Source organism: Crocuta crocuta, unplaced genomic scaffold (assembly GCF_008692635.1).
Source record: "Crocuta crocuta isolate KB4526 unplaced genomic scaffold, BGI_CrCroc_1.0 scaffold6, whole genome shotgun sequence".
Classification (NCBI taxonomy): domain Eukaryota; kingdom Metazoa; phylum Chordata; class Mammalia; order Carnivora; family Hyaenidae; genus Crocuta; species Crocuta crocuta.
This window is the reverse complement of record NW_027531917.1, coordinates 3,305,279-3,322,384: the sequence shown is the minus strand read 5'-3', so window position 1 is coordinate 3,322,384 and position 17,106 is coordinate 3,305,279. Positions and strand designations below refer to the sequence as shown.

General features: G+C 37.8%; 2 protein-coding genes across 5 annotated transcripts in view; one reads left to right on the top strand and one right to left on the bottom strand.

Moving 5' to 3' along the window:
• CMSS1 (cms1 ribosomal small subunit homolog) overlaps window positions 1–17,106 on the top strand; it is a 386,003-nt gene that overhangs the window by 97,260 nt on the left and 271,637 nt on the right. The window lies entirely within an intron of this gene.
• The window catches only part of LOC144240494 (filamin A-interacting protein 1-like), a 118,833-nt gene that overhangs the window by 86,468 nt on the left and 15,259 nt on the right, over window positions 1–17,106 (bottom strand). The window contains exon 4 of the mRNA XM_077774845.1: window positions 12,781–12,959. Coding sequence (XP_077630971.1) covers window positions 12,781–12,959 — 179 coding nt within the window. The remainder of the gene's footprint in view (window positions 1–12,780; window positions 12,960–17,106) is intronic.

The window sequence follows — 17,106 nt, the reverse complement described above, 5'->3', positions numbered from 1 at the left end:
GAATTTAATGTTTCTGTATTCATTCAGCCATGTAGAAAAGGTGGAAGGAAGTTCATATCTATGGATCAATATAAAAACATTTAGAAGCACAGAGATGAATAACATTTCTATTCTTGCCATCAAAGAGTAAGGGACCTTTGGAGAGAGGTCTCCACTAAAACCAACAGCTCCTTTGAAGTCCCTGTAGCTCCTGCTACCAATTACAGTGCTCATGTTAGTGACTATGTTTGGAGAGAGTTATACATTTATTTATCCTGTAAATACCAATTGGACACTCTCTGTAAGGGGTTAGGGCTACAAAGATAAACAAAACAAGATGTGTCTGCTCTTGTGGAGCTTACATACAAGTGTGTGAGTGGGGAAGGGAAGTGGGGAAGAGAAGACAAACAAGAAGCCATGATAAACCGGCTTGTTCATCTCATCTGCACTTCCTAGTGAAGTGTCCAGTACTTATCCTCTTATTCACTACACACCATCTGTTATAGGGCACAAAGAATATCTGTCCTCTTTCCTTGTCACACATATCCTGTTCTCCAGAGCTGGACTTCTCCAGTCTGGCATCTTCATTTCTGGATCAACTGTGTCATAGGGCCTGTTTCTTATTTACTGGTGATACTGAAATGATTTTTCGGAAAGCTCACTAGAGGGACTTGCCCCTCACAGGTTTTTAAGATCTCCACCATTCCCTATTTGCAAAGACCTGGCCTGCTCCTCATTTACCTTACCCTGCTTGCATTTGATGTTGAGGGCTGCCCCTGCCTTACCCTTTTATATTTCAGATATATTTTAGATGAAAATAATTATTAGTGAATGTAGCATCTGTGAGGAAGTCTGAATGGGCTATTATCAATTTAATAAAAAATAATTTAAACATTGTTTCTGAAACATTTTGGAGTAAGGATTCATCTGAATTGTCTGGTCGTATTGTTTATACTCCCTCCACATCCCCATCTTTGATATATATCTGAAGCACAAAGAAACTAACCACCTTTTTTTGGATCCTTTGCATGATTTGGTGGGTTATGAGGGCTAAGCTGTGGTGCAAGAAAAGTTCGTTATGAGACCACAAGTCCCCTTGGATTCCTAAGGTTTCTTTCTGGAGCTGAAAGTGGGAACTAAGTGATTGCCCTGCATGTTTCCTAACAAACACAATAAAATCTGTCTGAAAAATACAGGCCTGTTTAGAGGAGACAGGGAAGCATGTTTCAAGATTAAACTCTTCCAGTTTAGAATTCAGTTCCTGCCATCCAAAGGTTTTTTGGGATGAAGTTTTATCTGATTTTCTCTGCTTTGTTACTGTTGAGGCATGACTCACTTAGAATTCAACACAGATGAAAATTAAGGAGTGATTTTTTTTTTCTTCCAAGATTTTTACTATTCTATGCCTCTTACTTTGTTTATTGATAAAAATCTTAGCCCTCAAATTAATGGTGAGAATAAGCCACTGAATACTTTTGCATGAAGAAGCCACAGGAGTCCTCCATCTGTGTCTCCACAAATAAACACATTAAAAGACCATTTAATTTAAATGTTGTCCTAAATGCTCAATGCAATCATGTTTGAAAGTATGGCTATAGAACAACTGGCGTGTTCTTGAGCAGATTATTAGCTTGAGTTTTGATTTGTTAACGTATTTGTTTAGAAAAAGAGTAATTTGACATAAAAGCAAATGACAGATGTGTTCCACAGGGAAATGTTTTTCTTATTATTATTTACCATTTATAGTGGGTCCTCACTATTGACACCACAGGTAAATATTCAGTTTTGAGATCTCTGATATCTTTGAAGGGTATGTTCACTAAATAGTGTTGTGGCGGCCATATGTGATTCTCTGTATTTTTCCTTTACTATATGTATTCCAGCATTTGTTATGGCATCACATGCCTTGAATGTCATTTTTACTTAGAACCAAAAAAAAAAAAAAAAATGAATGCTATAAAGTGACAAAACTGTAAATTGGAAATTACTTATTTTTAAGAAAACACATACTCATCCTCATAAATTCTGCTCACATGCTTGTTCTGAAACATCTTCTGAAGATATACAAATTACTTGTTCTCCAGGCATCTCAGATATTTTAAGCTGTTACTGGGAAATTTGTTGAAATAAATGGGAAAGTGCTGTGGGCCTAAATGTATGTGCATGATAAATAGGAAACGTGAGGAAGTGAGAATTGGCAAGTATGAACTGAGTTAAATTAGAGAAATTGGTATGAAATTCTCACACACTCCAATTGAATTTTTCGAGGTGGAATTTGACAAAGTGAATTTTGGATTCTGGAATGTTAAACAAATCAAAATTGTTAGGACCATTTAAGGTGAGTGCTGTTAAGTGTAATAAACTTTTGTTGAGTCTGTCATGTGGTGAGGAAGGTGAGCTAGCATCCTGAATTTGGATTCTAATTGGTGTGGAATTGTATGGAGAGAGGAAGACTCAGACCTTTCAGAGAAGAAACAGAAGCAGTCTTTAAAAGATCAGTGATGTTAGGCAATCAGAACCTGAATTTGATAGGGGAAGAGGAAATATACTGAAATTATATTGACAACAGCAAAATACTCTTTCAAGAAAATGTTCAGATTATGTTTTTGATGATATGTTAGAATATTTTTCTTCAGAAGTAACAAATCTCTAAAATCAAAGCCCAACCCAAGTCAATGGGAAAGTCTGAATCATGTTACTAACATCCACTTTACATACTTTTTAACATCATATCACATTTAAAATAAAGTCAGATTCAAGATTAGTCCCAAGCAAAATTATAAAGTAAGAAATGGGTACTCTCTTTCATTACTAGTAATAGTATAAATAATCTATTTGTGAAGCACAAATTAGCTACAGGTTTTAAAATCCTTAAATGGTTCATAACTTTTAACCCACATCTAAGGATTTATTATTCTAAGGCTACAATTAAGAAGGTGTAAAAATTAATTGGAGTATGAGGCAACGCATCATAGTGTTCCTTATAAACGTGAAAAAGTGGAAGGAATCTAAATGCCCACATAAGGAATTTGTTAAATAAATTATATCTGTATGATACAGTAGAATTCATACTTTTTTAAAAATTTTTTTAATGTTTTATTTATTTCTAGGAGAGAGAGAGAGAGAGAGACAGCGTGAGCAGGGGAGGGTCAGAGAGAGAGGGAGTCACAGACTGAAACAGGCTCCAGGCTCTGAGCTGGCAGTCAGCACAGAGCCCGACGCGGGGCTCAAACCCACGAACCGCGAGATCATGACCTAAGCGAAAGTCGGACTAAGCCACCCAGACGCCCTGAATTCATACTCTTAAACATTGTGGTATAGAAGAGTAGTTGGTGATTTAGGAGAATGTTTATGATGTTTTTGTTAGTGAATAGAAATAGGATACAAAAACTGTACAAAGTACGAATTGAGAGAGTTAAAATCCCCTTTTAGGATCATTTCTTTCACTTCTCCATGCTCTGGACCCTACAGGAGGAACCGTGAACAAAACAAATGTAGGCTCCCTAATGTGACAGTGGGAATATTTGGCTTTTCACAGTCATTTTAGGCCAGAAGATGTGATTAGTATGGAGATCTTGTGACATTGGCAGGCCAGAGGAGCCGTGGAATCTTTTGGTGCCCTTAAAAACTGCCATATTGTATGAGTCTTAATTTTGCATATGTGGTAGACTGTGCTCTTTATAATACTGTTGCATTAATGTTTCTGTTTTTTCTAAGTAAAATGATTTCCAAAAGAAGGAAATAGGTCTCCTTGGATTAAAAGAAAAAAAACATTGAACACTATAGTGCTCAGCTCAGTGTTACATTGTTAGATCATTAGGATGTTTAGCAGTATCTCTACTCTGAAGGAAATAAGGTATAGCCAGCCCTAGAGAATGATCCCTTTTTTGTGCCGCCTCTGTATTCTCTGTTGTCATCATACCTGTAACACATTGGACTTGTTTTTATGTCTGTCTCTTCTATACAGAAGGCTATGCCCCTTGAAAGCTCCTGTTCATCATCACATCCTTACCACCCAGTATGGGGTCTAATTAAATGCCTTCCTGACAGTCCAAAAACTGCTCATTTTGGCTCTGAGTATGTAAATAAACTACTTTAAAGAAAGCCAAATTTGATGAAAGATGCTAATGCTTACTGAATGCTTTCTGTGTGTTAGACACTTAGCACTTTCTGTACATTTTATAGTTTAGCAGTTGCAAGACCCTATGAGGTCCGTATCATTTTTGAATGGATGGTGAAACAGATTAAATAGATTAAGTACTTTGTTCAAGGTCAGATAGCTAGTGAGAAGATGGGACCATGGCTGAAACTTTTGTTATCCTAACTCCAGAGTCTATTTTTTTTTAACCCCTAATACCCTCCACCCTTCCAAGAAAATGCTTTTTTTTTTGTGCAGTGATGTTTACTTCTAATTTACTCATCATTTATGCTAGGCATCTGCATCCTCATAGCTGGCCAAAACTCTTTGGCTTTATCTTCTTATGAGAGAATAATACACTTGCCTGGAAAATTGACCTGCAAGTTACAAATTCAAGATACAGTTTCATTCTGATGTTCCACCTTTCCATTTAAGAGGCAAAAACTTCCATTTTGACGTGGTGTAATGACTCTTCTTTCTCTTTGTATTTTATAGTCAGATGAAACAGAAGTTTAAGGTTGAAACATTTAGTTTGTTGGCTTCCTGGGTTTGTTTTTTTTTTAACATTTATTCATTTATGAGAGAGAGAGTGCGAGTGGGGGGGAGCGAGTGTGGCAGAGAGAGAGGGAGACACAGAATCCCGAAGCAGGCTCCAGGCTTTGAGCTGTCAGAACAAAGCCTGACAAGGGATTTGAACCCATGAGCACTGAGATCATGACTTGAGTGGAAGTCAGATGCTTAACCAACTGAGCCACCCAGGCGCCCCTTTGACTTCCTATTCTAAACTGTTAAATTAGTAACTGTGAATTGGGAGGATGTGTTTATCCAGTGCTTACTGTATGTCCTCCATTTTCCTAGAGCTGTGCTGACTGTTGGATAATTACATTCTTTAATATTCTTTTTGTTTGACCTTCCATATTGTTGCAACAGTAGTGTCAGTACCACAGAATGAACTTTTAAATGCTCTGTGTATCATTTACAGAATACTTGTGAGTGTCTTGTCCTTTGAACTGTATTATCACCAAGTCTTGAATTACTTTTGGACCTCCCACAACACCAAGCATAAAACTCAAGTATATAGTAAAAATTCTAGGGAGAACAGCACCAAATATGTTATCAGGAGAGCTAGCTTCTGGTCTGGCTCACTACTATTTAGCAACAAGATTTTGTGCTTTCTTAGTTAGGACTTGATGGGCCTCACTTTTCTCAACTCAAAAATCAGAAGGTTGGTCTTTTCTAGCTTAAATTCAGGAATCAGAGACCTTTGTAATTTTTTATTTTTTTTTTTTGCAGTTATTTGATTGATCGGTTCTTTGTAGCAGCATTCACAGGAATACGAAGGTCATAATTGACCTGGATTTACAAAGATGAATATGTGACATTTGAGAAGCAATAGGGTGTACCTAAATATATATATTCTTTAAGAATGGAAATGCAGGGGCACCTGGGTGGCTCAGCTGGTTGAATGTCCAACTTCAGTTAAGGTCATGATCTCACAGTTTATGGGTTTGAGCCCCACTTCAGGCTCTGTTCTTCAGAGCCTGGAGCTTGCTTCGGATTCTGTTTCTCTCTCTCTCTCTCTCTCTCTCTCTCTCTCTCTCTCACACACACACACACACACACACACAAACATTTAAAAATTTTTAAAAAAGAATGTAAATACAGACTTAGATTTGAAGTTGGTAGAGGTACTATCATTCTCACTGACCTCTTTCAATAGTCTGAGAGTCATAAAGTAAAAGATACTTATTTATAACAATCACATAAGCACAGACTTTTAGATCTGAAAGAGACATACATATCATATGGTCTGTCCTGTTTGTCTTATATACAAGATTAGAGAAATGGAATTTGCCCAAAGTTACATAGTAACTACAGATCTAGTCGGCAGACCAGAGTCTCCTATCTCCAAATTCCTGGTTCATCCCTTACTGTGTTTGTTAGGTTTCCTCTTTGACTGCTTTTTAACATCTGTAGTATTCTTTTGTGAGCAATAAATTCACTAATCATTATACATCCAGATACACACCCAACATTTTTGTTATAATTTGGCGCAGCTTTCTGGGAAAGAAAAGCAATCACAATACAGTGTCATTACTATACCTGAATTTTGACCTCTGTAATGAAATGGTGTTATATGAAAAACACTGAATTGTGCAGCTAAAAGGTATGATTTTGTGACATACATTGAAAGCTAAGTTATGGCGTATAGTCCTAAATTGTTTTTGGTAGCTTTATGAGGTAATTAATCTCGCATCCCTACCTACCCAGATCCTATGTTAGATCTGGGACATATGGACATTAGGCTGATCACATTGTGATTCTCTATAGAGTTAGGATTCTGAAATAAATGTTTGTGGCAGGTCTCCGTTTTGTTCTGAAAAAGAACTGGAACCCATGACAAAGGTCAAATGGAGATTTGGCATCTATTTCACTACTTGCAAGACATAGTCTCGAGAATATGTAATACATATAACTCCTTGCCAGAAAACTGAAAGGAAATGATTGCATTTGAGTACAATGTATTCTGCAACAATAGTTCAGTGTGCATGAAATTTAAAACTGCTGGCTTTCTAAATATGATTTTTTAAAAGTAGACTTAGTTTATTTTTTAAAACATTGTGCCCATTGTGTCATACTTTATGGGATAGTCTTAAAAGCTGAGATTTAAGACCAAAGAAACTAAAAATCCTAATGGCAATAGTTGCAAGATATTGAATTTTCCAGTAAAGTACTCTAGTTTAATGTGTTTGTTGATTTCTCCTGAATGTTCTATTTTCATGAGCATTTCATGGGATTATGTCATTTTATCATAGTGGTGCCTTTTTTCCCCTACCCATCATGATCTCATAGTGCCTGAGAATCATCAGTATCAAGTCTTAAACTCTGCAGTGGTGTCTCTGTTTTATACATGCACAAATTAGTCAGGGTTTTATATAGGTGGACACTACATCTACCTCCTTCACCTAGTATCTTCTACAGGACCTGGCCTGTATGTAACAGACATTTAATTATATGTAACAGACATTTAATTAATATTGTTGGTTTTTTTTTTTTGAGTGAATAAAGGAATGAATGCATGCAGTGCTAACTAGCTAACTAGTTTAATTTTTTAAAGATATAAATTAATATATTCATGCATTAATAATATATTTGAGGAAATATCCAAAGCCTCTAGAAAGATTTGATATTTTTAACAAAAGCCTTTAAAAGTAGTCAAATTCAGGGACACCTGGCTGGCTTACTTGGAGGAATGTGATTCTTGATCTTGGGGTCCTGAGTTCAAGCCCCATGTTGAGAGTAAAGATTACTTAAATGAACTTTTAAAAAGTACTCTCAGGGGACACCTGAGTGGCTCAGTTGGTTAAGCGTTGGACTTCAGCTTAGGTCATGATCTCACAGTTCGTGGGTTCGAGTCCCACATTAGACTATGTGCTGATGGCTCAGAGCCTGGAGCCTGCTTTCAATTCTGTGTCTCCCCCTCTCTCTCTCTGTTCCTCCCCCATTCATTCTCTGTCTCTCAAAAATAAAGTTAAAATTAAAAAAAAAATGTACCCTCAGTTAACAGGCAAGTCAATATGGCTCAGTTTTTTAGTCACTTGTCTGATGCCAGTCTGCAAAATAGGTCTTTCATAGTAGAGAAAGGTTGATGATGGAAATTTTTCTTGATAAAGTTCCTTCAGCCAAAGGAGAGGTAGAAGTTCTTTGTTCTTTACTAAAACCTGAACACCAAAAGACTTAGCCTAAGGTGTGGTCAAGGCAGCTACCCTTGAGTCTGGGTGGGTCCCTGGTGACTTTCCTTCATAGGTCTCTCTGCCGACTGAGCCACTGTTCTATCTAGTAACATTGGGCAGGTCAGAAACAAGAAGTTAATGCTACCTGTGACTCCTTCCTATGTGGCTTTTGAGAAGCTACCATTTGAACTGCTTTATAAAGTTGAGTATCAATGCTAATCTATTTGACCAAGATATTATGAAAAGTAATTTAAGGCTTTAAACAAAAAATCTGAGTTTGAAGCCACATTTTTATACAGATTTGTCATAATAATATTTGTTTCCCACTTTAGGGGTTACTTCACGGCCCGAAATACAGTAATACATATGATTAATATACATGGTTTGTTTTGTGTTCTAAAAAAGAATGCATGGTTTCAAAAGGAAACTTTTTTTTCTTCACAGCCTTTTTCCCCACTGAAAAAAAGGAAAAAGAAATTATGCAAGCTTTTTTGAAGGTACAGACAAATTTGGCATTTCACTTATGGGAAAATTTTGCAAAACTGTACTGACTAAAAGTGATTTTTGTTTTGGCTTTCCTGTGAAGCCATCCAGAAAGGTCAAAAATTACTGGCATTGCTTTTGTATGAAACATTTCACATAGACTCCACTTGTAATTCAGCCAAGTACGTAATTCAGGTCATTGGTGACACACATATCCACACATTGGAGCTGGTCAGTGAACAGAAAGTAGTCATGAAATGTGGATATAATATTACCTTATGGATAGACCAAAGTGTACAGATTACAGCAAAGGAAACTTTGCATTAACATGCTTGGGAAAGGTTCTGAGCTGATCCGTGCCCCCACCCTCCCTCAGTGGGAAAGCCAATTGTTTACTGATTAAGACAAAGACATCACTTGGCAAACATTTTGGCCTAAACTCTGTCTGACATCAGTCTCCTTTAGGGTTTTCCACATAAAACAAATTCTCCTAAGAAAACACAGAAATTGAACCTAAATTTGAAATTCATTATTCTACTTTTTAAGGTCTCTGACTTATCTCAATCATGTATTTCTTAATTTTTATTTTATTTCCAAGTAGATATTATCCAACATTAACAAGCACTAAAAATTTACAGTGGCTTTTTCAGAGTTTCAGTCAGATAGTCTTTTATAGTTATCCTCACCCAGCTCCCTTTTTATGGGGGTTATGATATCTTTCTTTGTTTCTGTCCTGAGGGTCACTGATTTGGGAGTGGCTTACATCACTTTGAGGAAGGAAGTAAACATTATTCTTTGACCCCTTAAGACAAGTTCGTCTTGCTTTTGTGAAGAGTGGCTGTGTCCTCAGAGGAGGAAGTGTCCTCAGAGGAGGAAGTACTCTCACTAAAGTTAGAAGGACTCAGTGATGTTGCTCGTGTTTTGTCACTGGGGAATGAAACAAAGGAGTGGTATTTCACTTGTATGTAAGTCCCTCCTCTGTATGTATTTACCAGAAATTATTAGAGTTTTCCCCACTTTCTGTTTTGTTAGATGGGTTTCATTTAATATGTTGATGCACATGGCCTTCAAGCAGGTAGAAGTCCTGAGGCCCATGGTCTCCCTTTTGGAAGCAGGAGAGCAGGGAGGACCGATGCCACCAGAGTGCCAGGATATGGGAGTTGTGTTGCTGGGGGGCTAAGCAGGGGAAGAACTGTCTGCATTATCATGTGAGTTGAAAATATGTTTAACATTCTCCTACCCAAAGAGTTCCATCTGGAAGCTGTTCCTTTCTGGAAGCAAACAGAAATAGGTGAATATTCTCATATCTTCTGGAATGGCTGCTACACAGAGAATGAGAGTCACCCCAGTCACTTTTTCCTATTTTTTGGTAGTGGTGTATTCACTTTCATTATTCTTTAAGACAGAGAAACTTTGTGTTCTAAGGCTTAAAATATATGATCTTTTAAATTCTTCCTCTTAAACCCCTTCTATATATGTAGAAATGTCGTTCTTAATATATTGATTCCATGGTGTACAATTTACATTGATCTCACTGTTTCCTTTTCATCTAGCACATGGCCTTTATTCCCACTGAATTTTTGTTCTCATTTCTCAGTGTTGTTCTCTCTGTTCTCTTGTGGTTTAAATAATCTTCATCATCTGCCTCCCAGGATTTCAGTGTTAAACTTCTCCTAAGCCTTCCACCAGAAAATAGTTGAGATACAATAGTGAATTTTAAAACCATACCTCAGACAGCCCTCCACATTCCTATCCTAAATCTGCATCATCCTGCCTTCTCTGTTGAGGCGGGAAGCCCCCTGGGCAGGGACAGGCAGTGCGTCTTTGTTCTATGGCAGGCAGCACTCTAACCATGGTCAATACATTTTCATAGTAATGAAAGATGAAAGGAAGTGTCTGTGTTCAGCAAGTTAGTGCCAAATAAGTGTGGAGGCCAAATGAGGCCACGGGTGCCAAACCACAGGGGTTCGAAATAATATTTAATATAACATTGTCTCATTGAATAACAACTCTTATATTGTAATGTCTGAGTCAAATCTTCCTTTGGTGCCAGACTTCTCCGTACTCTTTTTATCTTTCCCTCAAGATATTTCAAGCTCTTGAGGGGCAAGGAAACAAGACCCCCTTTCTATATAGTGAGTAGGAGATAAACCTCCTGATGAACGTGGAAACAAAGTAAATGGGTGTAAGGGCCATGGATTCTCTGGGAATCCGACCAAATGTCTACGATGAAGTGTACTGAAAAAAAAATGAAAGTTTGCCATTAACCTAGCTATTATATAACTTCAGTTACTTGGCTGAAATATGAATTGTAAGTAGTTAGATAAAGCAACAGAGACTATTAATGTTTTAGAAAAGGGAGCTCATAAGTATCATAAGTAATTATATTTTTCTGTGATTGTTAGAATACAACATCATGAAGTATGCATGTAAAAAATAAAGTGAAATGACAGTTTGGTAAAAATTTGATATTACAAAGATTAGTTATTTCCTGTCTTTGTATTATTGATTGTCCTTTCCATTTCAAATGGAGGTTCATACTTTCTAAGGTGATTCAGAACAGAGGGTCAAAATGGAGCAAAATAATCTGCCCTTCATATGGTTATAAAATGTTTACCAACCAATCTCTCCATTTTTGCAGCCAAACTTCTCACACTTTAAGCTTCTACATTCTCATTTCTTATTTATTTGTCAAAGCATTGTGATTTGGCTTCTGCCTTCACTATTTTATTAAAAGAGCTCATTAAGTTTTCCACTGTTTTCCTAGTTGCCAAATCCTGGGACATTTTCTTTTCCTTTTTTGTATTTATATTATTTGGTGCTATTTGACTGCTCATTCTTTCTTTAAAGTCTTTCTTTGCTTGGTTTCTTTGCTTTCTTTCTCTTCTGGTTCTTCTAACCCTCTACCATTCTTTCTGATCTTCCTTTCTTGACCCCTTTTGCTCCAGAAAACAGCCAAGCATTGAGTTTTTCTAGAGTTCTCTTCTCAGAATTTTCTCTCCTCACCATACCAGCACTCATAGCTTCAGCTTTCACCAGCCCAATCCTTCCAGACATGCATTTCCAACTGTATATTGTCTACTTAGATATATCATTCTCCCCACTGGACATCAGAATACACCAGGTACCTCATACTCAACGTGTCTAAAACAGCACCTGCTCCTACTTTTGAACCATTTCCTTCACCAAAATCCTGCAACAACAAAAACCTGTGCACCATTTCTATATTTTGTACTGGGGTGAATAGCCAGGAGTGCTTCTCAAAACTCCCTGTATTTCAGGGCACCTGGGTGGCTCATTCAGCCAAGTCAGACTCTTGATACCGGCTCAGGTTGTGATCTTGATGTTGTGAGATCGAGCCCCATGTGGGGCTCCACGCTGAGCACAGAGCCTGCTTGGGATTCTCTCCCACTCTCTCTTCTTCTCCCCCACTGTGTGTGTACCCACACAGTCTCTCTCTCTCTAAATAAATAAATAAATAAATAAACAAACATTAAAATAAAAAAACACTCAGGACACCTGGGTGGCTCCGTTGGTTAAGCATCTGACTTACTTCGGCTCAGGTCATGATCTCACAGTTGGTGAGTTCAAGCCCCGCATTAGACTACATGCTGACAGGTCGGAGCCTGGAGCCTGCTTCAGAATCTGTGTCTCCCTCTCTCTCTGCCCTTCCCCCGCTTGCACTCTGTCTTTCAAAAATAAAATTAAAACATTTTTTTAAAAAATTTTAAAAAGCCTCTATGTATTTCTTCCTCTGCTCTCCAGTCTCATTAGTCATTCACTAGTATTGACTACACATCATAAGTATTTCTTGTTCACACCCTGATCTCTCTGACCCAGTCAATAACCATGGGGATATATACCCTCTCCCAGTCTAAAGCTCTTATCTTTACTCCCTGATGCCTTAATGGTTCTTTAAGAAAGCATATCTAATCAACTCATGCTTCTCACAGATTATCATTTACCCCTTATTGTGAACAATATAAAATCCAACTGCTTGTGGCTAGCCTTTCCTTTTCAAATCCTGCAATTGCACCTTTATGCTGTAGCCATGTTTGCAGAAAGCTTGAGTTCCCTCACTGTTCGTACTATTTTCTTACCTCTATGCTGTGACACATATTTTTGCCCCTGCCTTGTCTATAGTTTCTGTTTTGCCTAGACCCTTGTTACCTCCTCTGTGCAGCTTTCACAGGGCACTCCATTGCAGAATTAGGTGCCCAGCATTTATGTTTCCACAGTTTTTATCACAGCTGATTATTCTTGCATTATATTGAAATTATCTTTAAACATATCCTTTTCCTCATTCTGGACCATGAAAACTTTCAGAGCAGAAACTGCATCCTATGCATCTTTGTATTCCTGTATCCCTGGTATAATGCTGAGTCCATAGTGAGAGGCTGTACGAGTTTGCAGAGTGGATCATTGTCTTGTCCAAAGAGGCCTTACCTTTCACATTCCTGTTCTAGTAAGCTTATGAACTCATCACTCTTCTCCATGTATTCTTTATGTTTTCTCTTTTCTTCCTCCAACTCCAGTATGGTTTGCCTATGAGATTTTTCTGCCATTAAAAGCTGTTCCAGGATTCGTCTATGAGATTCTCTATGTTTTTCCATGACTTTGTCCAACTACAAAAATAAAATGCATTTAATAATGTGTTAACTGCAAATCCTTCATAATACTGCCATCTTTCATTCACTCTTTTAGAAATGTCTAAGTTTTGGGGTGCCTGGGTAGCTCAGTAGGTTAAGCATCTGACTTTGGCTCAGGTCATGATCTCACGGTTCATGGGTTTGAGCCCTGTGTTGAGCTCTGTGCTGATAGCTCAGAGCCTGTAGCCTGCTTCAGATTCTGTGTCACTCTCGCTCTCTGCCCCTCCCCCACTCATGCTCTCTCTCTCTCTCTCTCTCTTTCTCTCTCTCAAAAATAAACAAACATAAAAAAATTTAAAAAAAAAGAAATGTCTAAGTTTTGCCTAATTAATTTGGCAATGGGTTTCTAGTATTTTTGTTTGGTTTTTATCATTACTCTATTAATTGATACTTATTGTTGCATTTCAATACAAATGTAATCTTTTTACTGTCATTGTTTTTTTGTTTTTTTTCTCAAATAGAATAGTTCGTGACTCTAGATATCAGAATAACTTCCCCAAACCCATTTCTTTTTAAAATTTTTTATGTTTATTTTTTAGAGAGGGAGAGAGAGTATGAATGTGGGAGAGGCAGACACAGAATGCAAATCAGGCTCCAGGCTCTGAGCTGTCAGCACAGAGCCTGACGTGGGGCTTGAACTCACGAACTGTGAGATCATGAACTGAGCTGAAGTTGGACACTTAACCGACTGAGCCACCCAGGTGCCCCCACCCAAACCCATTTTCTAACACTTCCTCCTATCTCCAGAAAAACTTTGTCAGAGGAATGATGTAAAGAAATCCTTGGATAATGTTTGATTCTAAGGCAGCCTAGCTGCTTTCCTGCCCCAGCTCTCCCTTGTAGTAGGCCTGTGGGATCTTGTGGTCCATTATTCATTGAATTTTGTATCCGGGTGTTTACATATTTTAAAAATTCTTGTTAATTCTGTGTTGGTTCTGAAGTGTTAATGTGAACAAATGTTAACACCAAGTCCTTTCTGGTGTCTGTAGCCTTCTTACAGCTCTGTTATAAAATGATCACCCTATTCCTGATTTATGTGTTTGTCTTCCCTACTAGACTAACTCACTAAACACAGGGCCTAATCGATTTTTTAAAAATTCATAACATCGGGGCGCCTGGGTGGCTTAGTCGGTTAAGCATCCAACTTTCGCTTAGGTCATGATCTTGCGGTTCGTGGGTTCGGGCCCTGCGTCGGGCTCTGTGCTGACTGCCAGCTCAGAGCCTGGAGCCTGTTTCAGTCTGTGACTCCCTCTCTCTCTGACCCTCCACTGCTCATGCTGTCTCTCTCTCTCTCCTAGAAATAAATAAAACATTAAAAAAAAATTCATAACATCTACATCAAAATGAATGAAATCTTGCCATTTGCAACAACATTGATAGGTCTAGAAAGTAAAATGCTAAGCAAAATAAGTTAGAGAAAGACAAATACCATATGATTTCACTCCTGTGGAATTTAAGAAACAAAACAAATTTAAAAAGGGAAAAATAAAAAGAGACAAACCAGGAAACAAAGTCTTAACTATAGAAAACAGAGGGTTACCAGATGGGAGGTGGTTAGGGAAGAGATGAGTGGAATAGGTGAAGGGGATAGTGATTACACTTTTCTTGATGAGTTCTGAATAATATATGGAACTGTTGGGTAACTGTATTGTACACATGAAACTAATATAGTACTGTATGTTAACTATACTGGAATTAAAAAATTTTTTAAAGATTCTTAGCGTCTAGCAATCCCTTCCTTATAGTAGGTATCCAGGATATGTTTACAGATTGAAAATGAAACAAGCAAGCAAGGAATCAAGGGAAAAAAAAATAACACAAGGCAAGGAGACTGATTAATACAGAAGTGGCTCAGGATCTTTAGCCGGTGATAAATTAAGATCCAATTAAGATTATGTTTTGGGGAATGCCTGGGTGGCTCAGTCAGTTAAGCATCTAGCTCTGGATTTTGGCTCAGGTAATCATCCTAGTGTAGTGGGATCATCCAGGCTCTGCAATGACCCTGGAGCTTGCTTAAGATTCTCTATCTGTCTTTCTGTCTCTCTCTCTCCCTTCCACCCCTCTCCCTCACTCGCTTATTCTCGCTCTCACTCTCTCTCTAAAACAAAACGAAAAAGAATATGGTTTAGAAAGCTTGTGACTTTCTAGAGTAAATAGTAGGTACTATAATTGGAAATATTGGTTGATTTTGCCCTCTGCCTTTATCATAAAATATTGAAACTTTGTGATTCTGAATTTGAAGCCAATTTTTAAATTGTACATTTAAATTGTACATCTTTAAAAAGCATGTAGATGACTAGGAATCCAAGGCACAAAATGGTCAAGTTATTTCAGAAAAAGACTAGAACAAAGGTATACCAGCGTACAGAACCCAACTAATTCCCTTGGACCTATAAACGCTCAGGCTGGTTGTCTAGTTTTCTAATATAAGTTTATGAGGTGCTTTAACACACACTCACAGAATACTTCATTATGCCAAACAGGTGTTGATGATTTTTAATAAATATAGCTAGTCCTTTTGTGGAAGCTGAAATTGCTAAGTTGTATTGCCTGCTGGCAGAGTCACTGTTAACTAATGACCATCTTCTGAGAGGCAGGTTGTGGTGTTAATTTGCCTTGAATCTCAAGCCACAACAGCCCTCTGAAAACTTCTTACAGTTCTCCAAACATCAAAGTGGATTGTAAAGGAATATTTAAATTAAATGCTTTTAGAATTTGAGAGTGAAATAGTGATAGGATCAGCCTTACTTTAGGAAAATTGTCAATTTTCAGTTAGAAAATTCAGTTAGAAAAATATTTAGCTTAGGGGCACCTGGGTGGCTCAGTCAGTCAAGCATCTGACTCTTGATCTCTGCTTAGGTTGTGATCCCATGGTTCGTGGGATCAAGCCCTGCATCGGGTTCTGTGCTGATAGTGAGGNCCCCCGCCTCTCCCCTGCTCACACATGCTTTCTCTCTCTCTCTCCCTCTCAAACTAAATAAACTTTTAAAAAAGACCATTCAGTTTAGTTTGTTACAAGATTGGCCCTAGAATAAATAAATAATTATTGTATGTATTTAGTAAGACATAAATGAATGACTGAGGCTTTCTTGAGTGTAAGAAAAACCTCTTTCCTTTGATAACTTATATGGACTTCGGTATTAAACTTTATTCAACCCAACGAGAAAAAGTAGAAGGCTTATTCACTCCACTGTTGTTTTCTATTATGTTTTTTCTTCCTTATATAGTTTGTTTGAAGGGAAAGCTGGAAAGAATCATTGTCCTTATTGCATGGTCTTTTAGCCTCACCCTTATCCATCTTGTCCTCATCAGCGACAGCATGATCTTCCACCAGTGCAATTACGCCACTCTCCTATTCAGAGCAGCCAAAAGGTATTTTGCCATCTGGCCTTCTGACACTTCAGCCCCATTCTCACTTTTTACCTTCCCATCTTTCTTACCCAGCCTTTAGCCACAATGGACTTCAGTCAATTCTTAGAACACACCGTGGTGCTTTAAGACTTTTTTTCAGTGCCGAGACCTAGAAACCTTTTTCACCTTGCACCAAAAACTTGTCTTGTTTTTCCTATGTTGCTTTCTCTAATCCCTCCTGAGTAGAATTGTTTGTTCCTTCATATCAGTGAGATGCCCAATACTCTGGGGTTTTCCTTGTATCATATTCCATAACTATTGAAGGATGGCTTCAACTTACTACACGTTGTTCAGTGCAGCCACTAAGGAGCTTATGTTTGTCAATAGCAGTAATTGCAAAGCTATCAAATTGAATCTTTCAGAGTGGAAGCTCCCAAAGAAAAGAGACACTGATTCCAGAGATCTTTTAGCTTACAGTTGAAGTTTTATTCTGTGCCTTCATTTCTCTATGCCTAGAATGCTTCTTGGAAAATACCCAGTGGTTCTCAATTCAGTTTCTAATACATTCTTCATGTAATGATGGACCTCATCCTTCCTGAACTTATTACATTTCCCATTACCTGTGTGTGTGAGCTTAGCTAAGCCACTTAACCATTTTGTACTTTAGGTTCTTTACTTATAAATTAAGTGGATGAACTTCTAAGATCAATTCTAGTGCCACAATTTTCTCAAGACAGAAAGTGTTTTTTAACTGTCTGTTATGCTATATGTA